The sequence below is a fragment of the Ochotona princeps genome, chromosome 17 (genome assembly GCF_030435755.1).
Source record: "Ochotona princeps isolate mOchPri1 chromosome 17, mOchPri1.hap1, whole genome shotgun sequence".
In the NCBI taxonomy this organism is placed as follows: Eukaryota; Metazoa; Chordata; class Mammalia; order Lagomorpha; family Ochotonidae; genus Ochotona; species Ochotona princeps.
Window position 1 is genome coordinate 18,296,342 of NC_080848.1, and position 24,798 is coordinate 18,321,139.

Below are 24,798 nucleotides of genomic sequence, written 5' to 3' on the forward strand. Positions count from 1 at the left end.
TAATGATAGATACAAACAGAAATGTAGTTTGTAGTCCAATCTACCTAACAATTCATATAGGCAGAGCAGGCACCATAACGCAGTAGCTAGGCCTCCATCTGCAGCCCCAGAATTCTGTATGGATGCCAGTTCCAGTCCTGTCTGCTCTGCTTCCAATCCAGTTCCCTGCTTATGGCCTGGGGAAACAGTGGAGGATGGTTCAAATCCTTGGGTCTCTGCACTAATGTTGGAGACCCAGAAGAAGTTCCTTGTTTCTGGCTTCAGATTAGGTCAACTCCACAAACTGTGGGCATCTGGGGAGTGAATCAGCACACAGACCCCCCCTCTCTGTGTCTTTCCTTCCTCTGTAATTTAATGTAATTTAACAAACATTAAACTTTTTAAAAAATATTAAGTAAACTAAGAAGATTTCATACAAACAAGCAAAAGAAAGGAAAAATAAAATTATGCTAATCTGTGTCCCGTAGAAATGGGATTCTTTGCTTGTACCTTTGTCCTTCTTAAAATCCAAAGCATCTTGTTTGTCTGTGACAATTTCCTTCATGTTAACAACACTTCGATGGATTAACTGACGAAGGATTTTGATCTCACGGATAGCTGTGATTGGGAAGCCTTCTTTCTCATTGTCTAGTCTCACCTTCTTCAGAGCTACCAGTTCGCCTGCCAAAAAAAAGCCAAAGTGTTATCCTTATCAATTTGCATTTTTTGGTCATCACTATCAACCAACAATACATTTCTTGCATTGAAAGAGCTTTAATGCATGCTTTTACAACTTTCAAAAAAACTGCTATATTCTCTTCTTTAATTTCTTTTGAAGATCTAGCTTCTCTCTTCTTTTTTTTTTGTCTTTTTTTTTTTTTAAAGATTTTATTATTATTGGAAAGCCGGATATACAGAGAGGAGGAGAGACAGAGAGGAAGATCCTCCATCCGATGCTTCACTCCCCAAGTGAGCCACAACGGGCCGGTACGCGCCAATCCAATGCCGGGACCAGGAACCTCTTCCAGGTCTCCCACGCGGGTACAGGGTCCCAAAGCTTTGGGCCGTCCTCTCCTGCACTGCTTTCCCAGGCCACAAGCAGGGAGCTGGATGGGAAGTGGAGCTGCCGGGATTAGAACCGGCGCCCATATGGGATCCCGGGGCTTTCAAGGCAAGGACTAGCCGCTAGGCCACGCAGCCGGGCCCTTTTTTATATGACACCATTCCATAGACTCTAGGATTTCTTTCCTCCCGCCTCTTGTTTTTAAAAAATTGTTGTATTTGAAAGACATAACATGAGAAAGTAAAGAAGAGAGAAAACACATCTATGTGCTGGTTACCCCAATGCTGTACCAGCCAGGACTGGGCCAGGGCTGAAACCACGAGCACTGAACTCTGCAGGCTGTCTCTGGCGAGTGTCAGCCAACTTCTGCTGTTGTCTAAGGTGCATTAACAGGAAAATGCATAAAAAGTAGAGCATCCAGGACTCAGTAATGGATGTCAGTATCATAAGCATCAGCGTTAAATCCACTGTACCACAACACCGGCTCCACTGGAGTTCATTTTTAATTCAGTATAGCCATTTCTAAAAGTTTTGCATTATTTGGGCCAGGGCCATGGTATATAAGCTAAGCCTGTGTCTATGGTGCTGGAATCCCATGTGGGCACTAGATCTAGACCTGACTGCTCCATTCTTCATTCAGCTCCCTGGATGCCTGGCTCCTAGATTCAAAACAGCTCAGTTCTAGCTACTATGGCCATTTAGGGAGTGAATGAACCAGCGGATGGAAGATCTCTCTCTCTGTCTCCTTCTTTCCATAAATCTGCCTTTCCCATAAAAATAAGTAAATCTTTTTCTCTAAAAAAAAAAAAAAAAAAAAAATACACCACTTTGCCTATCCACATCCCATACTGGAACACATGTGGTTGAGTCAGTTTCACTGCCAATTCTAGCTTCTTCCTAACGCATACCCCAGAAGGAGATGACTGACATCCATGTGGGAGAACTCAGTTAAGTTCATGACTCTTGGCATTGGCCTATCCAAGTCTGAGTTATTGTATTTGGGGAATGAACGGGTGCAAATGAGATCACTTTCTGCCTGTCTTTAAAAACAGATTAGATAACAAAGAAAAAATTTTGAGCTCGGGCATGATGGCTCAATTGGGAAAAACTCCTCTTTCAAGCACGGGTATCCTAAATGGGCACTGGCTCATGTCCTAGCTACACCAGTGCCCATTCAGCTCCCTGCTTGTGGCCTGAAAAAAGCAGGATGACCTAAAGCCTTAGGACTCTGTACCCATGTGCCAGACTGGAAAGATCTCATTTCAAACTTCAAATCATCTCAGTTCTGGCCTTTATGGCCATTTGGGGAAGAAACCAGCAGATGAAAGATTCTCTCTCTGCTTCTCTGTAAATATGCCTTTCCAATAAATATAAACAAATCATTATTTTAAAAAGTACAAATTTTAAAACTGCATAAGAAATTTGAGTATTTCATTGTATCTTTAAGTATGCCACTTTAACTGAATTTTAAAAATCAATAAACTATACAATGTTTTGAAAAGCTTGTTACTTTTTATTGTTTAATGAATTATTTAGTTCTTTTCTTAAACAGCAGAACAATGCTGGTACACTAATCCTATAGCTACCACAGTTGGGTTGAGTCAAGACAAACCGGGGAGCTTTGAATTCTATCTGGGTCTCCGATGTGAGTGGCAGGAGGCCAAGTTTTTAGGCTACTATTCAATGCTCTCCAGACATATCAGCAGGAAGCTGAACTAGAAGTGGAATGGTCAGAACTAAAACTGACATTCTGGTTTGGGATACCAGTGGTTCAAGCAGATTAACCCACTGTGGCATGACGCCTATCACAAAAGGAGCGTTTCAAAAGAACAATGACATGGTGGGTACTACGACACAAATGTTAGGATGCTCCTTGCAATAAGCACCAGTTCAAGTTCTGGCCACTCCACTTCTGATGCAACTGCCTACTGATGCACCACGGAAGCAAAGCAGCAGAGGGCTTGAGTGCTCAAGTTCCTGCCTTCTATGTGAAAGATGTGCATGGAGTCCTCAAAATTAACAAGTTCCACATTCATGGATTATTTAGTTAACTATGGTTGCAAAAATATTTGGAAGAATGTCTATACTTAAAATGCAGATTTCCTCTTATCATTATCCCCAAAAAGAAGTGGTGTAACAGGCATTAACACAGCATTTAATTTTAGTAGGTATTAAAACACTAATTATAGATATAAGGATATTATAAGTTATATATAAATACTATGTCATTTAACCTAAGAAACTTAAAATATTTGTACATTCTGTCATGGAAGAAGGGTGTCCTGGAACCAATAACCTGGAGATAATGAGGAGTCCTATAACTAATTCTCTGTAGAGTACACTGTTCCTCATGTACACCTTAGCCAAGTAATCTTGGAAGACTACTTCAGAAACCAAAATTTACTTGTTCCTATTAGCATAAAAAAATTAGCATTGCTAAATTGTCAACCTTCTAATAGCTAAAGTTTTGTGTCATTATTTACCTGTATCTTTATCCTTGGCTTTATACACTTGGCCATAGGTTCCCTCTCCAATAATTCCAATGATATCAAACTTGTCCACACAGCGCTTCCCCCAGTCGCTTTCTGTTTGCCTTCTCTCTCCATATCGAGGACAACAAATTCTAAAATAAAAACAGCAAAAATGTTATCCTTATGATTTCAATATCTCCCATATTTTCTGTGAAATTTTTTTTACTAGAAACAATAAAATTAATGAAATAGTTTCAAGTCTCATAGTGGCTACAAATTCAAGATAAAGAAAAACATATCAGCAAATGATCTGTTACTTATTTTCTGACCTCTCCTGACTATTGCCTTAAAGTATGAAATGGAAAAGAAAATCCATACAATAGGGCAATTATGAAAATAATCATAAGCATTGGTAATTATGCATACATTTTCATATTTTTTTCAAAAAGAATTACATTCATTATCAAGAGAGAAGCATCAACAATCAGAACATTAGCTCAAGTTCATAAAATTATGCAACAATGTATATGCTTAAAAAAAAAAATTCAGGCTTGTGCGGTGGCCTAGTGAGTTAAGCCCTCGTCTTACATGCACCAGGGTTCCATACTGGTGCCAGTTTGAATTCTGGCTGCTCCACTTCCCTTTAAGCTCCCTGCCTTTGGCCTGGGAAAGCAGTTGAGGACAGCCCAAAGCCTTGGAACCCTGCATCTGCATGGGAGACCCTGAAGAAGCTCCTGGCTTCTGGCTTCAAACTGGCTTACCTCAGGCCATTGTGGATACTTGCGAAGTGAATCAGCAGATTGAAGATTTTTTAAGGATTGTTTATTTTTATTGGAAAGACAGATATACAGAGAAGAGGAGAGACAAAGGAAGATCCTCCATCCGATGATTCACTCCCCAAGCAGCTGCAACAGCCGGACCTGAGCCAATCCCAAGCCAGGAACCAGGAGCCTCTTCCAGGTCTCCCACACAAGTACAGGGTCTCAAAGCTTTGGGCCGGCCTTGACTGCTTTCCCAGGCCACAAGCAGGAAGCTGGACGGGAAGCATGGTTGCCAGGATTAGAACTGGCGCCCATACGTGATCACGGCATGTTCACTGAGAGGACTTTAACTGATCTCATGCCGGGCCCGGAAGATCTTTCTCTATGTGTCTGCTTCTCTCTGTAAATCTTACTTTCCAATAAAAATCAATATATATTAAAAAAAAAAAAGTTTGGAAACTTTCCACATTTGGGGCTGGCACTGTGGCACAGCAAGTGAAGCCATTTTGGTACCAGCATTCATAGGGGCTGAGATTCAAGTTCTGTTTGCTCCATTTCCAATCTGGCTCCCTCCTAACATAAGTAGGAAACAGCAGAATGTACCCGAAGTTGGGATCCATTGAACCCATATTGGAAATCCGGATGAAGCTTCTGCCTTCAGCCTGGATCAGCCCAGGCTACTGCAGTCATATGGAAAGCAAACTAGTGGATGAAAGATCCCTGCCTCTCTCTCTTGCTCTGTAACTGTTTTTTCTAATAATGAATACATAAATCTTCCTTAAATGTTATCACATCATTTTTCATTAATACACACACACATACGCACGGTTGACACAATATGGAAAAATAAAGCTTTTCCTTCTTTGCTATTCTAAGTAGTAGAAATACAAAAGACATGCAGAAGAAAGTCTCCACCATACATGAGGATATGACCACCTACTGCTTTTCTAAAAGCATACCTTGGAGTCTGCAAGTCAGATGAACAGGCCTCGTAGAGAGGCTTTTATTCATGAAAATAAAAAATACACTTTAGGCCAAACTTTTATGATCTTACTCGTGTGGATTGTGTAAAATACATGTGAGAATTAACCTCAAAAGCAAGCAAATGGTAATTAAGCATAGATCCAAGCAAACACTCACTTTGGTCTCTTTTTATATGGTTGCTGAGGTGGTGTGATAGCCTTTGGTTCTGGAGAGTCGGGGGGAGATGGATCCCCCCCAGGGAGTTCAGGAGGGAGGGGTAGGTCTGTGAGTAAGTGTCGGGGTCTCTGTTCCTTCTCTCTCTTGACAGGTTTTGAAGGGAGAGTTTCTTTTGGACTAAACAACAGAGAGGAAGAGAAAAACAAAGATAATAATTATTTAAAGGACATGGAGATAAAACAGTACAAACATTTTTCAGGGAAAAAAACAAACCTGTAATCTGGTATAAGAAAATGGAGTTTATCACAGCTCAAGACACGGAAATTGGCAAGAAAAAATCCAGAGCATAATAAAGGAACAATAAAAATTAAGATATTTTAGATTCTTTTTTTTAATCAAACTCTGGCCTTCGCAGGACTCTACTATGATTTTTAACATGAAGTAACGTGCAGGAAATAAGCTATTTATTTCAGAAACTAACATTCCAATTCATGTAGTTCACCAATTCTGCACATTTTTTTCGTTCTACTGTACTTTTTTTAAAAAAGTTTATTTTATTGGAACATCAGATTTATAGAGAGGAGACACAAAGATGCTCCATCCGCGGATTCATGCCCTAAATGTCTGCAATGGCTGAAGCTGAGCCCATCTGAAGCCAGGAGCCTAGAACCTCCTCCAAGTCTCCCATGTGGTTGCAGGGTCCCAAGGCTTTGAGCCATTCTCAACTGCTTTCCCAGGCCACAATTAGGGAGCTGGATGGCAAGCTGAAAATCCAGGATATGAACTGCTGCTCAACATGGGAAAGGTGAGGATTTAACCCACTAGGAGACTGTCAGGCCCTCTACTGTACATTTTTTATTTTTAAAGGTTTATTTATTATTATTGTATTAATTTGAAAGTCAGATATACAGAGAGGAGAAAAAGACAGAGAGGAAGCTCTTCATCCACTGATTCAATCCCCAAGTGGCTACAACAGCCGGACCTGAGCCATCTGAAGCCAAGCCAATAGCCAGGAGCTTCTTCCAGGTCTGCCACACAGGTGCAGGATGCCAAGGCTTTGGGCTGTCCTCAACTGCTTTCCCAGGCCACAAGCAGAGAGCTGGATGGGAAGCGGGGCCACCAAGATAAGAACCAGTGCCCATTTGGGAACCCAGCGTGTGCAAGGTGAGGAGGACTTAAGGCACTAGGCTATAGTGCCGGGTCCTTAACTGTACACTGTAATGAACAAAGAGTGCAGTAATGAGAGAATCAGTAATGCTAACTGAGCAATTTAACACATTACTAAATATGTGAAAAAAAATAAATTAGAGAGGGTATTGCTAAAAATACATATAAGCAGAAAAACAAAATTAATGAGAAATGTACTGAATTGTATTTGTTCATCTTTCAAATGAAAATAAATCCTTAAAATTGCTTCATTGAAAAACAAAAACCATGGAGGTGGAAGGGGAATCCCTATACCTACAAAACTGTATCATGACAAATTTTAAAAATAAAGAAAATTTATCATTTTCATAAAAAAAAAAAAAAAAAAACGGATAATGCAATGTAATTAATAATAATACTAAAAAAAAAAAAAAAAACGGGCCTACTATGGAGGAAATTTACAGAGGAGATAAAAAGAACTCTACCTCTTCTACAAATTGGAAAAGCTAATTTATAGATTCAACTTTCTTAATCATCTCTATTTATGTTAAAGAGTGAATTTTGTGCCATGAACATTCACAGAATAGACACTTGCAGTGCAGCACACTAATTCACAACTATAAACAAAACCAGATGGTCTTTTAAACTTTATTTATTTTCATTTTATTGGAAAAATTAAAAAAGAAAGAGAGAGAGACACAGAGATTGATCTCCAAATCAATGGCTTACTTCTCAAAAGTCCAAAATAGCTTAGGCAGGGACAAGCCAAAGCCAGTGTGAAGAATTTTATATAATTTTTTCTTTTTTAAATTTAAATGTGTATGTGAGTATTTTTGTTGGTGGTGGTGGTAGTGTTGCTTTGTTTTGGGTGGCTGGGACCCAAGTCCTCAAGCTGCTTCCCAGGATATGTATTAGCAGCAAGCTTTGGAGGGAGTTGGTAAAGATGAACACGCAATATAATCTACACTCTGATTTTTCTACTCTCAGAATAAAACTTATCACTTACTTTGTTAAGAATTAAAACAGGGTGTAATACAGACTGCAAGTTCCTCCAATTCTTACGATATTCTGAGGCCAGCATGGTGGTGCAATGTCTTTTTTAAAGATTTCTTTACTTGAAACACGGAATTAAAGAGAGAGCGAGAAACACAGAGACTTTCTACTTGCTAGCTCACTCTAAATGGCACCAATGCCCAGGAGCCTCATTCAGGGCTTCCATGACCCAAGGATTTGGGCAACCATCTGTTTTTTCTCAGGCACATTAGTAGGGTGCTGGATTGGAAGTGGAGCAGCCAGGATTCAAACCAGTGTCCATATGGTACTGCAGGTCGCAGCTTCGCCCATTATACTACACACCAGCCCCAAGGTGTAGCTAATAATCCCCTCCTTGCAACACAGCTTATAATGACTGGATGCCAGTTTCTGTCCAGCTGCTCAGACTTTGACCTAACTTTCTGCTAATGTGTCTGGGAAAGCAGCAGATACGAGGTGAAGAAGTTAGGTCACTGCCACCCATGTGAGAGGCCCAGATGCATTTCCCAGCTCCTGTTTTGCTCTAGCAGTGCATGTATTTGGAGAGTGAACCAGCAGATGAAAGCTGTCACTTTGCCTTTTGAATAAATTAACAACTAAATTTTTAAAAGGATATTCAAGGAAGGAAAACTCCTAAAAACACAACTCAGATTATTTTTAGTTCTGTCTCACTTAGAGAAAACTGGAAATACCTGAATTATTTCACTACTGTTTTGATTTTTGTTTTCTCCAGGCTTTATTTTAAAAGTTCACAGTTTGTTATGAAAAATGTGCATTCCGTTTGAAAAACTGCATTTTTATCTTGTTTATCTCAGAAAGAATGAACAGTAAGACAGGTGTCACAAGTGCAGAGCACGCAATCTAAACAGGGGCTAAACACTGTTTCAACAGATTCCAATATACTGAAAACCTTAAAATAGTCACAATGGCCTTTGTGCTTTAGTGGAAAGCACTGACTTCACATGATGGACACAGAGTGTCTAATCTAGGGAAGCAGACACTGGACACCAACACCATTAAGATTCCACATCAGGGCCTGCTGATGGGCCTGCTCAGTGTCAGAAGTTTCCGGTTCCCCATTTACACCTGTACACAGTTAACCTGTGGAGATCAGTTTGCAAAACGTTTCTATCCAAACCAACAAACTAAAGTGGCCAGGCTCCAACACTATTTGCATTTTAGAATCTGGGTAACATCTTGGAATTTACAATTATAGGTTTTAATCTACAGGTATGACACAAATGCTTCACTGAGAATACTTCAATGTAAGTAAGAATATCAACTTTAAATTAGCTATGAATATTTTTAAGTTTTAAAGATCATCAACTAATTTAATTACAATAATGTATTCCTTGAGGCATATTCCTTCACTGGAGACTGGTATTTTGGCACAGAAGGTTGATCACAACACCAGCAAGTTTGGGTCTCTCTCTGTCTGCTGTCACTCCAGCTCCATGCTAATGCAACTGGGAAGACAAAGATGGCCTGTCATCAGGATGGAGATCATCCCGTCAAAATGCAGTTGTTAGCTTCCGGTTTCCTCCTGGCTCAGACCTGGCTGCTGTGGCTATATGGGAGTCAGCCACTGACCAGATTTCTATCTCTCCGCTATAAATTTGCCTTTCAAACAAATGAACTAGAAAATAAGTTATTTAAAAGAGTAGTGGTATAGTGGGCTAAATTGAAGCCCACAAAGACAACATCTCATATGGAGGCAAACTGGAACTCTGCCTGCTAAAGCAGAAGATGATGGCCCAACTACTCGGGCCCCTCTGACACCCACATGGGAGAACTAAGACTGAATACTAGGCTTCTGAATTCTAGGCCTGCGGCCATTTGTAGAGCAATAGTGGATGTCTCTTCCCCTATAACTATGACTTTCAAAGTAATAAATACTTATTTTTTTAAAGATTTACTTATTTTTATTGGAAAGTCAGATATACAGAGAGGAGGAGAGACAGAGAGGAAGATCTTCCCTCCAATGATTCACTCCCCAAGTGGCCGCAACGGCTGGAGCTGAATCAATCTGAAGCCAGGAGCCAGGAACTTTCTCTGGGTCTCCCACGCAGGTGCAGGGTCCCAAAGCTTTGGGCCATCCTTGACTGCTTCCCCAAGTTACAAGCAGGGTGCTGGATGGGAAGCGGGGCTGCCCGGATTAGAACTGGCGCCCAAATGGGATCCTGGCGCGTTCAAGACGAGGACTATAATCATTACACTACTCCACCAGGCCCACAATAAATGTATATTTAAAGTGATTTCACTGACATTTATAAACCTAAAAGTTCTCCTTCAGCACATAAAAAATTAGGACCAATGGGACCAGCGGCGTGGCCTAGCGGCTAAAAGTCCTTGCCTTGAACGCCCTGGGATCCTGGGGCTGGTTCTAATCCCGACAGCTCCACTTCCCATCCAGCTCCCTGCTTGTGGCCTGGGAAAGCAGTCCAGGATGACCCAAAGCTTTGGGACCCTGCACCCATGTGGGAGACCTGGAAGAGGTTCCTGGTTCCTGGCTTCGGATCGGCGCAGCACCGGCCTGTTGCGGCTCACTTGGGGAGTGAATCATGGGACGGAAGATCTTCCTCTCTGTCTCTCCTCCTCTCTGTATATCCGGCTTTCCAATAATAATAAAATCTTAAAAAAAAAAAAAAAAAAAAAATTAGGACCAAGCACTGTAGTTGAGAAATTCTAAAGCATGTTTAAATATTCACACAGATCTTTTCTATACAGAGCTCATTGTTTTTATAGATAAAGCCTTGGGGCCTGTGCTGCGGCAGAGTGGGTAAAGTCACCACCAGTGGGGTCAACATTCCATATGCACACAGGTTCAAGTCACAGCTGCTGTAGTTCCAATACAACTTACTTTCAATGTGCCTACAAAAGCAACTGAGAATGGTTGAAATCCTTCAGCTCCTGTAACCATGTGGGAGACACAGAAGCTCAGGATTCCCAGCTTTGGCCTGCCCCAGCCTACTCCCTGTTTGGGGAGTGAGCCAGCTAATAAATATGTCTTTTCTTTTTGTTCTCCTCTCTCTGTAACTCTGCCTTTCAATCAAATAAGTAAATATTTAAATATATATGTGTGTGTATATACGAGTTTAGGGTTGGAGGTTTTGTGGCACAGCATGTTAAGTAACCACTTGAATTGGAAAACACAGAATTGGGTCCTGCCTCTGCTTTCCACCCAATTTTCTGTTAATTTGCCTGGGAAATAGCACATAATGTCTCAAATCCTTGAGTTCCTGCCATCCATGTGGGAGCCTCACATGGAATTCCTGGCCCTGGGCAATGGCTTGGCTCAACCATGGCTGTTGCAGGTATTTGAGGGAATGAACAAACATGAGAGAGATATTTCTTGTATCCTCTGTCATTCTGTTTTTCAACTACATTATAAGGAAAATTATACATATATATAAAGTTGATGTCAATTTCTCAAGCAGTGGCTTAACCTACTACGCCACAGCTTTCCGCTGTGGCCCGGATCCAGTCCTGACTGTTGTGGATGTTTTTAAGGACTTGTTTATTTTAAAAACATTTATTTTTATTTCAAAGTCAGGTATATAGAGAGGAGGAGAGACAGATATATCTTCCATCCAATAGTTCACTCCCCAAGTGACCACAATGGCTGTTGCTGCTCCAATCCGCAGCCAGGAGCTAAGAGCTCTCTTGGGTCTCCCACATGGGTGCAGAGTCCCAAGGCTTTGGGCTGCTCTGTTATGCATTCCAACGATAAAAGTTGGTACATTATATAGTAAAAACAACATTTAAAATTTAAATCTTAGATTTTGAAACAAATTTTTTTACCTTTAATAATTTTCTTATATGTGGAAACAATCAATAACAAATAATTATTCATTTATGATGATGTTGGATGGATGCTAAGAGGCAGCTACTTAAGTGGCTGTTGGAGGGCCTGGCACGGTGGCCTAGCGGCTAAAAGTCCTCGCCTTCAACGTGCCGGGATCCCATATGGGCACTGGATCTAATCCCGGCAGCCCCTCTTCCCATCCAGCTCCCTGCTTGTGGCCTAGGAAAGCAGTTGAGGACCGCCCAAAGCTTTGGGATCCTGCACATGCGTGGGAACCTGGAGGAAGTTCCTGGCTCCTGGCTTCGGACTGATTCAGCTCCAGCCGTTGCGGCCACTTGGGGAGTGAATCATTGGAGGGAAGATCTTCCTCTCTGTCTCTCCTCCTCTCTGTATATCTGACTTCATAATTAAAAAAAAAAAAAGTGGCTGTTGGAGATGCCTACATACCATATAGGAACGCCTGGGATCAAGTCCCACCTGGTTTCACATCCAGGTTCTTATACAGCTGAAAGCAGAAAGCGGCCCAGTTACTTGGGTTCCCATCACCCTCAATGAGACCTGGATGGAATCGTAGGCTTCTTTTTTCTGGCCCAGCCCTGATTATTGCGGCCATTTCACTAATGAACCCGTGGTGAATTAGCTGTTACCTCTATCCCTGTCACTCTTTCAAATTAATTAATCAAAATAAAAGTGGCTGGCATGGACTAATCCTCTGTCTGATCCCTTCAGCATCCCATACGGGTGATGGTTCACATCCTGGCTGCTTCATTTCCCATCTAGTTCCCCTCTTACAGCTTGGGAAAGCAGCAGAGAATGTCCCAAAGCCATGGAATCCTTCACCCACGTGGGAAACATAGAAGAAGCTCCTGCCTTTTGACTGGCTCAGCTCCAGCCACTGAGGCCATTGGTGAAGTAACAAATGGATTGATCCTTTCCTTTCTGTAAATCTGCCTTTCAAATAAAAATAAGCAAATCTTAAATAAATAAATAAACAAATTACACTGAAATAAGAAACCAAAACTGATAAAACAGTTTTGCTGGTCTAATTCTGTCTTTATCAGACAGCCATAAAGCAAGTAAACATTAAATGGCTTTACTTCCTCTCTAGTTGGAAGGGTAGAAATCCCTTACTGCCTTACAACAAAATCATCTGACCTCTGCAAATTCACACTCACTCTGGACACATACAAGTTCAGTAGAGACAGGTAAACTAGGTCAGCCAAGAACACAGGATTCTCCCTTCTATGCTGATTTATTTACCAAATTGCTGCAAATTAGGCCAGGTCAAAGCCAGGAGTTGGGAACTCTTATCAGAAATCCCATGGGAATTACAGGCGCCCAAGTACATGGGTCATCTTCTATTGGTTTCTCAGGCACATCAGCAGGGAATTGGATTGAAAGTAAAACAGTGGGGACACAAACTAACATTCAAATAAGATGCCAGCGCAACAGGTTGTAACCTTACCAGCCTAGCCACAACATTAGCATTCCTCCCCAAAAAAGTCAAGATTCTTACAGCCATACGGATATTCTAGGTATTATATGAACTAATATATTTTTTAAAGATCTTATTTATTAGAAAGTCAGATATACAGAGAGGAGCAGAGACAGAGAGGAAGATCTTCCCTCCAATGATTCACTCCCCAAGCAGCCTCAATGGCTGGAGCTGAGTCAGTCTGAAGCCAGGAGCCCAGAACCTCCTCAGGGTCTCCCATGAGGGTACAGGGTCCCAAGATTTTGGGTCATCCTCAACTGCTTTCCTAGGCCACAACCAGGGAGCTGGATGGGAAGCTGGGCTGCTGGGATTAAAACCAGCACCCATATGGGATCCTGGGGTATTCAAGGTGAGGACTTTAGTCGCTAGGCTACAGCACCGAGCCCTATAAATGAAACTGAAAAGTCTCTTTGGGTTAGGATCCTTTTGGAAAAAACTTAACTAATGCCTTTTTAAACGAAATCTATGACTTTCCCATAGGACTACAGCAAATTTTTCTAATAAAATGTTCTAATCTTCTGATTGGGATTTCTTATGATTTGGAACTATTTTTGAAGAGTCTTCTTTTTTCGGGGCTGAGCACAATAGTGTAGTGGTTAAAGTCATTGCCTTGCCTGCGCCAGGATCCCACATGGACACCGGTTCTAATCCCAGCAGCCCCGCTTCCCATCCAGGTCCTTATATGTGACTTGGGAAAGCAGTCCAGGATGGCCGAAAGCCTTGGGACCCTTTACTTGCGTGGGAGACCTGGAAGAGCTCCTGGCTCCTGGCTTCAGATTGGCTCAGCGCCAGCCATTGCGGTCACTTGGGGAGTGTACCATCAGACAGAGGATCTTCCTCTCTGTCTATCCTGTCTGTATATCCGCCTTTACAATAAAAATAAATCTTAATTAAAAAAAAAGTCTTCCTTTCTCATTCCATTTAGTGCATTTACCTGCTTCTCAAAAGGTAGTGAAAGGTCTGACAAAAATGTAGGCCTCAAGGGATGAAATAAATCATTCTAATCATTAATAACATTAAGAAAATAACACAGGTCTGGAAATTAGTCTCAGATGCAAGATCAGTGACACACAATTTACAATTCAATTTGTTATAATAAATGCAGATTATTTACTAAATAAGCAGAATCTTGGGGGGAAAAAAGTAATAGGGACTGCCATGGTCCATGTAATTGCTAAAGTAGGTTCAATTGGTAGTACTTGCCTAACGAATCCTTTGACTACATGTATTTTTCCAAATGTTTTTCACGATGTCAGATTCGTGTTTCATACTCATTTCAGTTCTCACTAGTTAAAAGACTTCCTTGAACTAAATCATGTGGCATAGTACATAAAGCCTCTGCCAGCAACACCATAAACGTGCTGGTTTGTGCCCTGGCTGCTCTAATTCAGGACCAGCTCACTGCTGATAGCTTGGGAAAAACAGAGGGATATGGAACAAATGCCTGGGCCCCTGTTACCCAATTGAAAACCTGGAAGAAGCTCCTGGATCCCGGCTTCAGCATGGCCTGGTCCTGGGTCACCTGGGGAATGAAACTGTATCTCCCTCCCTCTCTGTAACTCTGAGAATCAAATAAATAAAGATATCTTTAAAAATAAATTAATTCAGGCCTCACACAGCAGCCTAGTTAGTGACTTAAATCCTCCTTGCTTTGCACACCTGCCAGGATCCCACATGGGCACCAGTCTGTGTACCTATGGCCCCACTTCCCATCCAGCTCCCTGCTTGTGGCATGGGAAAGCAGTTCAGGACAGTCCAAAGCCTTGGGACCCTGCACCCGCGTGCGAGAGCCAAAGGAAGCTTCTGGCACCTGGCTTCGGATTGATGTAACCCTGGCCATTGCAGCTGCTTGGGGAGTGAACCAACGGACAGATCTTCCTTTGTCTCTCCTCCTCTCTTTTCCAATAAAAATAAAATAATTTTTTAAATGAATTAATTTAAGCCCTTTCCATCACTCCATTGGGAATTATACTGGAAGTAGTAAACATTCTATACACTTTTTACTTCATGTAGCATAAATAAATTTTTAAAAACAGCATCCCTGCTCAAAACAACCTTGCTTAGACACTAAAGAAGCAAAAAATAAATTTAAAAAAACAAACAAACAAAAAACAGGTGTAAAAGGTATTTTGGAGGCCCAGCACAGGTCTTCAATGCCTCGACTAGCTAACCCTTCGCCTCACAAGCACTGGCAGCCAATGTGGGCACCAGTACATATCCCAACTGCTCCACTTCCCATCCAGCTCGCTGCTTGTATCCTGGGAGAGCAGCTGAGGATGGCCCAAAGCCTTGGGACCCTGCACCCACATGGGAGACCCAGAAGACGTCCCTGGCTCCTGGCTTTAGATCAGCTGAGCTCCAGTCGTTTGTGGCCACTTGGAGAGCGAACCAGAGGATGGAAGCTCTTTCCATGTCTCCTTCTCTCTGTAAATCTGATTTTCCAATAAAAATAAATAAATCTCAGGCCCAGCGTGATTGCCTAGCAGCTAAACTCCTCGCCTTGAATGCCCCAGGATCCCATATGGGCACCAGTTCTAGTCTCGACGGCCCTGCTTCCCATCCAGCTCCCTGCTTGTGGCCTGGGAAAGCAGTCGAGGATGGCCCGGGGCCTTGGGACACTATCCCTCTTCCCCGCATGGGAGACCCTGAGGAGGCTCCTGGTTTCTGGCTTTGGACTGGCTCAGCTCTGGCCCTTGTGGCCCCTTGGGGAATGAATCATCGGACAACAGATCTTCCTATCCGTCTCTCTTCCTCTCTATATATTTGCCTTTACAATAAAAATACATGAATTTTTAAAATGAATAAATAAATCTCAAAATATATAAAGAAGGAACAACTGATAGTTCAAGTCCTTGGGTCCCTGCCAGCCACACAGAAGACACAGGCGGAGTCCCGAGAACCTGCCTGTGGCTGATACAGCCCTGGCTGTAATGGGCATCTGTGGAGTGAGCTAGAAGAAGGGGAAAACTCTGTTGCCCTGTCTTCAAAATAAACTGTGAGAAAATAGGTTCACTACTTCATAATCTGTAATTCTCTTCTCCTCTACAGAGACTTTCCCAGTGAAAAGCAGACATCAAAGGCACTTCCTAACTATGACAACATTCTGAATAGCCAAGTATTACAGTAATGCTAAGAGAGTACAAAAACAGAAAACGCACTGTACTTAGAGTAAGGTTACTATGGTACTTACCTATCCATGTCATCCTCTCCAGGTAGTAAGGGTGGGAGAGGCAGAGGAGGCAATGTTGAAGTTTTCAGGTGTGGGATAGCAGCTGTTACAGATACTTGTGTCTTCACAGAAACCTGTACAGGGGGCTGAGAATTTGCCTGAGAGGACAGGGCAGATGTCCTTGGGTGAGAAGTACTGGAAGCCGGAGCCTGACTGACTGCTGGCTGGGGAGGTGGCAGAGGTGGTTGCTGTGGAATAGCTGGTAGTGGAGGCAAAGGTGGCAAAGGGGGTGTCCTAGGTGGAGGGGTAGTAGTTGGCAAGGGGGGTGGAGAGGTAATTGTGGGAAGAGGTGGAGGGGTCTCCTTTTCTGATGTCTCTGTCTCCTTCGGAGTAACAATCTCTTCTTTTGGAGCTATGGGTTTCGAGTCTCTTGTTCCCTGTGCTTTCAAATCTTTAACAACAGGATGCTTCTCAGAGTTTTCATCCACCTTTACCATCCCTGTATCTAACGAATTCTTGACCTCTGTGTTTAGCTGTGTTACATTCACCAGTTCTGTATCTGCAGATTTTTCCAATTTTATACCCTTGGATAACTTCTTAGATTCCAAGTTTGAATCCTTAGCCTCTACTGAACTGCTGTTCTCTTTCTTCGGCAAAAATAGAGGCGAACCTTTGGATTCCTTCCCATCCAGTTTGGCTGCTGCTGCAGCAGCTGCACGTTCCTTCTTCTTCCTACTAAGTTCAGCTCCGAGACTGGAATTCAACGGAAGCCTGACAGGCGAGATACTGGAATGACGACTGCGGGACCCCGATCTCTTCTTTTTACTGTGAGAAGATGAGTGTCTTGAATATGCAGGACTTCTGCTTCTGGACTTCATGGATTTCCTAGGGGAATGGGAAAAATACATTTCTCTAAATGGATAAACAGGTTTATACAAGAAAATAGACCAAACTGTAGAGGAGCACAAGTTTAAAACCTATTCTGAAATTTAAAAATGAGAAAAAAAGAAAGAATAGTTTATCAGTCTTAAAATAGGTACAATGAAAAACAAGGGAAATAGTAAACAGCCAAAATAAAGGAACTCCATGATGATGAAGTTGGCATCATAGACAGAATTTTGGAATAAAGAATTCCCCTAAAGTAAAGACTATGAATTCTGACTAAAGCATGCACTCCCAATCAGGAACTGTAACAAACGCAACACATTGCTGTGAGATGCTAACAAGCAAAGTGGGAAGGGGAAATACCAGGGATTCAGGAGAATTCTTCGCACTACTTTCACAATTTCTTTGTACGTCTAGAAATTTTTTTGTGTACCTTAAAAAAAAAACTCATTTCAAAAATAGGTAAGAAACCAAGTCCTGCATGAAAATAGTTTGAATCACGATATTAAAACATCCATTCCTTACTCTGCAGATCAATGTTTTTTTCCCAACGCTAGAGGAAAGACTACTTCCAGAACTTTGGTTTTTAGCTTTGATAAAGTAAAGATATTTCAAAGAAATCATACTCTACAGTACAGGTAGCATTCTGGGAGGAGAGACACCATGAGTGGGTTAAAGAGCTGCCTAAGACCCCAAACCCCGCATCTAATTCTGTCTTTGCCTTCTGATCCAGCTTTCTGTCAATGTAGCTGCAAAGCAGTAGAGAATAGATTGCCATTGCTGCCACCTATGGGAGACACCCAGAGTTCTTGGTTATGGCTTCAGCCTGGCCCCAGCCCTGCTTCTGCAAACATCTGGGAAGTGAACCAGCACACAGAAGCTCTCTTTGTCATCTTGCCTATCAAATTAATAAAAATGAATATTTTTTTAAAATACTACTCTTCACCAAAACCTAAATTTTTAACTAGGGATCTATTTAATTGGCAGATCCCTTGTATCCTCTACAATAAAGTTATGGTTATCATAAACAAACTCCCAATATACAGCAGTTAAGATTTATAAAACTAGAAAAAATATTAGAAGCGTTCAAGGATATAATGGTCCTGCTTGTTTTAAAATAAAATCATTTCCAGTAAGGTTTTTCAAAACTCATAAAGTAAGGCATTACCTATGGCATCTTAAATTTTCTTCTGGAACTCATTTATTTATGTAACTACTTGAAAGGCACAATAATAGGGAAAGATGGCAACAGAGATACATACGCACATCTCTTTTACCTACTGGTTTCCTTCCCTGCTGGCCACAACAACCAGACCTGGGCCAGGGTGAAACCAGGAGTCAGAACTCACTCTCTCCAGTCCTCCCCCATGGGGAGAAACGGCAGGCCGTCACCTGCTGCCCCCTGAAGCGCATCACCAGGAAGCTGCTTCCAGAGTGGGCTATCCAGGCCTTGAACTGACACTGAGGATGCCAGCATCACAAGTGCCACCTGACCCTGCTGTGCATCACCAGGCCCTCAATGACTGGAAAATCTGTGATCTGGATCCACAGGAAAGATACTAAAGAACCAACTGTCCTACTGCAAACTCTTTAATTTCTGAACACAAGCCTACTGTTAAAAGGAAATGTGATTGCTACGTACTTGTATTTTGAGGATACAAATGCAGTATCTGACTTTCAGGTCAACTCTTCAAGAAAAAAGTGGAAGAGGGGAAACAAATTGGTAAATACAGGGAGCAGTAAGAAGCACTGTTCACAAAACAAAGGTATTAGGGCCGGTACAGTAGCATAGTGGCTATTTCCTCACCTTAAAAGTGCCTGGCTCCTACATTAATCCTGGCGGCCCCACTTCCCATCCAGCTCCCTGCTTGTGGCGTGGGATAAGAGTCAAGAATGGCCCAAAGCCTTGGGACCATGCACCCCTGTTGAAGACCCAGAAGAGGCTCCTGGCTCCTGATTGGCACAGCTCCGGCCGTTGCAGCCATCTGGGGAGTGAAACAGCAGACCAAGAACTTCCTGTCTCTCCTCCTCTTTATATATCTGACTTCCCAATAAAAAAATTTTTTACTCTCCCCATCTCCACAATGAATTAAGGTTCCATTCATTTGCAATGAAATTGCTATTATGAAATGCTAATTTGATAGATCTAAAGACACTGTAATTCTTTGCAAGCATTTCAGCCTTTTAAAAATTACGGACCATATTTAGGGCCCAGTGCATTGCTTAGTGGCTGAAGTCCTTACCTTGCACACAGCCGGATCCCTTGTGAGTGCCCTAGCTTCCCCACTTCCCTTCCAGCTCCCAGCCTTTGGCCTGGGAAAGCAGTGGAGGATGGCGCAAAGCCTCGCAACCCTGCACCTGTATTAGCAGACTCCCTCTTGCTGTCTACATATAAATGCCTCAAACTCTCCTCCCTTGTGCCTAGGTGACCCTCAGTCCTTAAAAGTCTGATGCTGGGGGCCCCTCTGCAGTAGTCTAGTGACTAAAGCCCTCACCTTGCACGTGCCAGGATCCCATATGGGCGCCGGTTCTAATCCCAGCCGTATGGGCAACCCAGAAGAAGCTCCTGTCTCCTGGCTTCAGATTGGTGCAGCTCTGGCCAGAAGATCTTCCTCTCTGTCTCTCCTCCTCTCTGTATATCTGACTTTCCAAAAGAAAAAAAAAAAGTCTGATGTTGTTAACAAACCTTAGCTACTGACCATCAGTTGGGCTGGTAGTCCACACATGTTATTACAAGCTCTGTGTGCACCAAGTCCATGTCTGCTGGACAGCAAACAATATTTACATCAAAGCTATCATATTATGTCTCCAACTCTCTATATGTATGAACAGAACTTCAAAAAGTTCACAGAACTGGATTATTTGAGTGCAAAAAGCTTTTGAAATCCATTTAGTTATTTCACAATATGCATCTTCCATGAGCTTTTTGAAGATTACTCACAATTTTGTGCTGCAATATTGGGGAACATTAAGTGAACCTGAGATATGCTCTTTTTTCTAAGAAGCATATTGCCAAACCCCACAACTGCAAAAATTCTTAAAACAGCCTCAACAGAAACACTCTCTCAAAATGACAAATATTCTACAATACTTCTCAGGTTTCCTTAAAAACTAAGAAACTTCACAAATGCTACATGTGAGATTTATGCACCTGAATGAAAAAATTTGAACTCTAGAAATTGGTCTATGTGCCAATGCTGCGGGGTCCAAGCGAGATCACACCAGACTCCTCCTAAGGGTCAGTGTGAATCCTGCGAGCCAGAAAGCCAGGATCGGTGCTGCAGCCATGTTAACAATCACAGTGGCCTCCCCAGCTTACCGAGCCAGGTTCCAAAGCACAGGATGCCCACTGCCCTCTGACCAGGGATCTCTATCTCGCTGGGGCCTCCAAAATGTTGCAGTGTGCAAGCGAGATCACACCAAATGTGTCTAAGGCATATTAAGGAGTCTGTATTAACCAAGCTTTGTGATAACAGGGCCCACTAGAAATAACAAATCACAAGTCCTTCTAGCAACCCAGTCAACCGAAACCCCAAGAGGAACAAATGGTCCTTATCCTTAAGTCCATCCATTAAACTGAAGACCTATGTTCCAGCTTCCCCAGTTTTTCTAAGTTATCCTAAGACACATTCAGCAAACAACCTGGGCACACTTACAAAGCTGCAAACATTCACCTTTCCCTCGCTTCTCTGACCACATCCCATTACTGCTAGGCCTCACCTCTGATGGAACTCTTGATAGTACACAAATCAGATATACAAAGCATCTTAGTATTGCTATCTTTACTGTCCCACCCAAGCAATGAACAGAGGGTGAGGAATACAGACATACAGGGGCTATCTGTCCTGGGAGTCTGTCTGCGGGAAGCCGGAGAGCAAGCAGGTACTGGGGAGGCCATGAGTCGGAATGGTACAGCTATGGAAGCACAAGACCAAAAAAGCAAGCCTCTCTCTATCATGGGCCTTTTATAGGTGCTTGTGAGGGGAATGTCAATACTGCCCCCTCTCAGGTTCCAGGTGATGACAGGTGAGAATCACAGGTGGGGTGGAGGGAACACCTAGGTGTGTGTGTGGGAAAGGGACTGGCTTCCAAGCTGGTGACCCTGAACTAGCTGTCTACCACACTGAAAGGGTTCAGACAGAAAAGTTCTGATGCATTTAACTTACTTTGAGACAAAATGAGATTAACTAATGGAGAACAAATAATATGTGAAAATTACTCAATCCAGGTGATAGATGTACGGATTTCACTGTAATTTTCTCAACTTTTCTGTTAAAGTTTCTGAAGTTAAAATTGAGGGAAAGAACTTTAGTCTTTGAAGCTAAACAAATTCACACTAGTATTTTTTTTATTTAAGTTTAAGTCAGCAAAAACTACAATAACGTAGAAGATGTGCAGATTTTTTTTAAATCACAATTTCTATTCTAGAGTTTAATAAAAGTATCCTCATTAGAGACAATTAACTTAGTAGCATCATGTATAAGGCAGAGTACAAGGCCCTTAATTTAATTCTCACTAGGAAAAGGTAAATTATTACTCCCATTTTATACATAAATAAAATAAAATCAGGCATGGAGCAGTTAAATAATTTAGCAAAGGTCACAAAACACCATTAATACTCTATTCAGGCCTAAGCAAAGCCCACATTCTGCTTTTGTGGACGGGGTGAGTCCACACAGACAGATTTCATTACTCGGGAGCAGGAACAGATCAGGGATTCCTAAGATGAAATTTCAAGTCAATGTGTCTTTTCTTTTTTAATGTCACAGTAAAGGCATCACAATCCCACTTTTTAGAGATTCTGAAAATTGCCAAGTAGTAAGCACATAGGCCTATGGTGATGTAAAGGGAACCAAACTGTCTTTGGCACCAACTTCTGCTAGGCTACACACTGTCAACAAGAACATGGGCTAACTAGTGAATTCTCACGAAGCCATCAGTTCAAGATAGGACTGTTCCAAGTTACTATAACAGTGTCAATCAGGCAAATAATGAGCGTCCAGGTATGGACTCTCTCAGGAGAGGTACCTGATGAGAACACAACCAAGAATGTATCATTTCCTCGTGTCTCCAGGTAGACTCAATTCTGAAGTACTGACACCAAGGTGATTTGCAACAAAAACAGAGCGGCTCTGGGTGATACCCACGCACCGGCTTGCCCCTGGCAGTACCTACCTTTGGCAGTCTGTGGCCTGTGCAGGCCTCCCTGGGCCCGGAGGGTTCAGCGGAGCTCAGCTACAGCCCCGCCAACCACTAGCCCACCCGTCCGGTTCCCAGAGGCGCGGAGAGGGGGCTCACCTGGGCAGGGGGCTGCGGCTGAGCGAGCGCTTGCTCAGGAAGGGGCTGCTGGAGCGCCGCCGGCTGTAGGGGCTGGGCGAGCGACCGCTGTACGAGCCGCTCCTCTCGTAGCTGGACGAGCGTCTGCGGCTGTAGGGGCTCACGGAGCGTTGGCGCCGGCTGTAGGGGCTGGGCGAGCGGGTGCTGGACTGGTAGGCCGAGGGCTCCTTGTAGGGCGGGCTCAGCGACGGCCTGCGGGACGTGCTGCCGGGGCTGCGCTTGTACGAGTCGTAGTTGCTGGACGCGTGCGATCGCGGGGGGCTCAGGTCGTAGTCCTGGCCGTAGGACGCTCCGGAGGGGCTGTCGTCGGGTTTGGAGCTGTCGGACCACTTCCGGTGGGGACTCCAGGATCGCCGCTTGGGGCTGTCGGGCGTTTTGTAACTTTTGGGGGTCTCCCTTTTGCGATGACTCTTGCTCCGGTCTTTGTGGCCGGATTTGAGCTCCCCGCGCTCCTTGCGGCTCTTCTCCTTGTGCAGTTTGGACGAGCGGGACTCCTTGCCGCCGCTGCTCTTGGACCCCTGCGCCTTGCCGTGGTCGTCGCTGTCCTCGTGGGCCCGCTTCGAACTGCCCGCCGTGCCCTCCTTGCTGGCCCCCGACTTGCTGGCCGCCTCCTGGCTCCTGGCTCTGTCGCTCGGCTTGCTGCGGATCGACTCCCGGGAGCGCCGGTGCTGGTGGTGGCGATGCTTGTGCAGCCGCTCGCTGCGCTCCGTCCCGCGCCGCTCCTCGTTCTCCCGCCGCACCAGCTTGAAGGCCGTGTCATCCGAGAAGGTGTCCGAATCAGAGCTGATGTCATCGTACTCCACCAGAGGTTTGATGGCCGTCCCCAAGGCCGCCGCCTCGAGGGCCACCACCCCCGTGTCTTTGGAGGAGTGCTTGGACTTGTGCCGCTTGTGCTTCGACACCAAGCGGTGACGCTCTCGGCTGTTGGAGCCGCCGCCGCCGCCGCCTCCTCCTCCTCCCGAGGACGGCTGTAAAGTTCCAGAAGCTCCTCCACTGCCGTCCTTCTTGCCCCCGTGTCTCTCGGAATTGGGCATTCCCTTTCCCGGCGCCTGAGGAAGGGGAAAAAGTTCCCCAGCACTCCAAAAAGTAATCCCCACCCTTCCCCCCCCCCCAGCCCCAACTCCACGCCCACCAAAGCGCCCCGGGAAGGGGGTGGGGAGGGCAGGGACGCTCGAGCCCGGGCTCCTCCTCCCTCCCGACTCCACGGCACCCTCCTACATGAGGTGGGGGTGGGCGCAGGAGCCGAGGAAGAAAGAATTCCTCAGCAGCGGGGTGGAGAGGGCACGGAGAGCGGCTCAGGTCGCCTTGGCCCCCTCTCCCCACGCCGAGCCGGTCCTCAGGCCCGGGCGCCCAGGAGGTCGAGGAAGCAGGAAGCTCCCGGGGCTGTGGGGCCGACTCCGGCTCTGGAGCCCCGGAGGACAGCGCGGGCCCTTCCCCTACCCGGCAGCCTAAGTGCCTCGCGACCCCTTTGTCCTCGTCCTGAGGGAGCCCCTTGGCGAGCGTCGGCCTCACCTCAGGACCGCTCACACACCCCACACACTCCTCTCTCGCCCTCTCGCTCGCTCGCTTCCCTCCCAGACTCAGTCACACACTAGATTAAACCGAAACGGCCCAGCGAGGAGGGGGAGGGGCAGGGCCGCGAAGCCTCGCGAGACTGGCCACTTCCCGTTCCGTTCGCTCTCTGCGGTTGGCTGGCGATCGCGCGAGAACAAAGCGCAGGCAAGAAACGCATCCTGCCAGATTCTCGCGAGAAGCTTCCCGTTTTTCTCCGTTCGAACAAAGCTTTATTGAAACTCAACTACCACAACATTTTTTTTTTTACCAAAACTTTATTGATAACTTCTGGAACGCGTACTAACAGGTTTGCACGCAAACTGATTTTAGGATGCTTTCTAACAAGAACTCTTTCAGCTATCAAGTTAGGATTTTTTTTAACCGTAGAAAAGGACCAATGTGGAAATTTTGAACACGAGTTTTGGGGTGTTTTAAAGAAAAATCATCCCTTTTTTTTTTTACCCCGACATGAATACATGCCAGACATTTTACATTTCGTTATCTCCAGTGCCCACAGCCACCTGCCCAGAAACGATATCCTTATCCTTGTTGTACAGAGAAAGAAACCCAGACTCAGGGAAGTGAAACAATTTCGGGTAAGAAAGCTAATCTGGGGCCCAGTGCGGTAGCATAGTGGCAAAATCTTCGCCTTGCAAGCGCTAGGATCCCATGTGGGCGCCAGTTCTAATCCCAGCTGCTCCACTTCCCATCCAGCTCCCTGGTTGTATTCTGGGACAGCAGTTGAGGACAGCCAAAAGCCTTGGGACCCTGCACCCACGTGGGAGACCTGGAAGAACTCCTGGCTCCTGGCTTCAGATAGGCTCACTCTGGCCATTGTGACCGCTTGGGGAGAGACTCAACAGACAAAAGATCTTCTTCTCTGCTTCTCCTCCTCTCTGTATACAAAAGATCTTCCTCTCTGCTTCTCCTCCTCTCTGTATACCTAATATTACAATAAAAA

General features: G+C 44.2%; 1 protein-coding gene across 12 annotated transcripts in view; it reads right to left on the reverse strand.

Moving 5' to 3' along the window:
* Positions 1-23,919, reverse strand: part of CDK12 (cyclin dependent kinase 12) — an 80,279-nt gene extending 56,360 nt beyond the window's left edge. For 5 of the 12 annotated variants that reach the window (XR_009247002.1, XR_009247001.1, XM_058676688.1 and 2 more), the window contains exons 1-5: positions 22,245-23,919; positions 16,083-16,946; positions 5,415-5,591; positions 3,526-3,665; positions 490-660 (exon numbers count right to left, since the gene is read on the reverse strand). Coding sequence is in view for 7 of the 12 variants with exons in the window: in XM_058676688.1 (XP_058532671.1) it covers positions 490-660; positions 3,526-3,665; positions 5,415-5,591; positions 16,083-16,946; positions 22,245-23,317 (2,425 nt within the window). In the remaining 5 variants the exon portion in view is untranslated. The remainder of the gene's footprint in view (positions 1-489; positions 661-3,525; positions 3,666-5,414; positions 5,592-16,082; positions 16,947-22,244) is intronic. The other 7 variants (XR_009247003.1, XR_009247000.1, XM_058676689.1 and 4 more) reach the window with 3 other exon arrangements.
* Between the last annotated feature and the right edge of the window lie 879 nt (positions 23,920-24,798).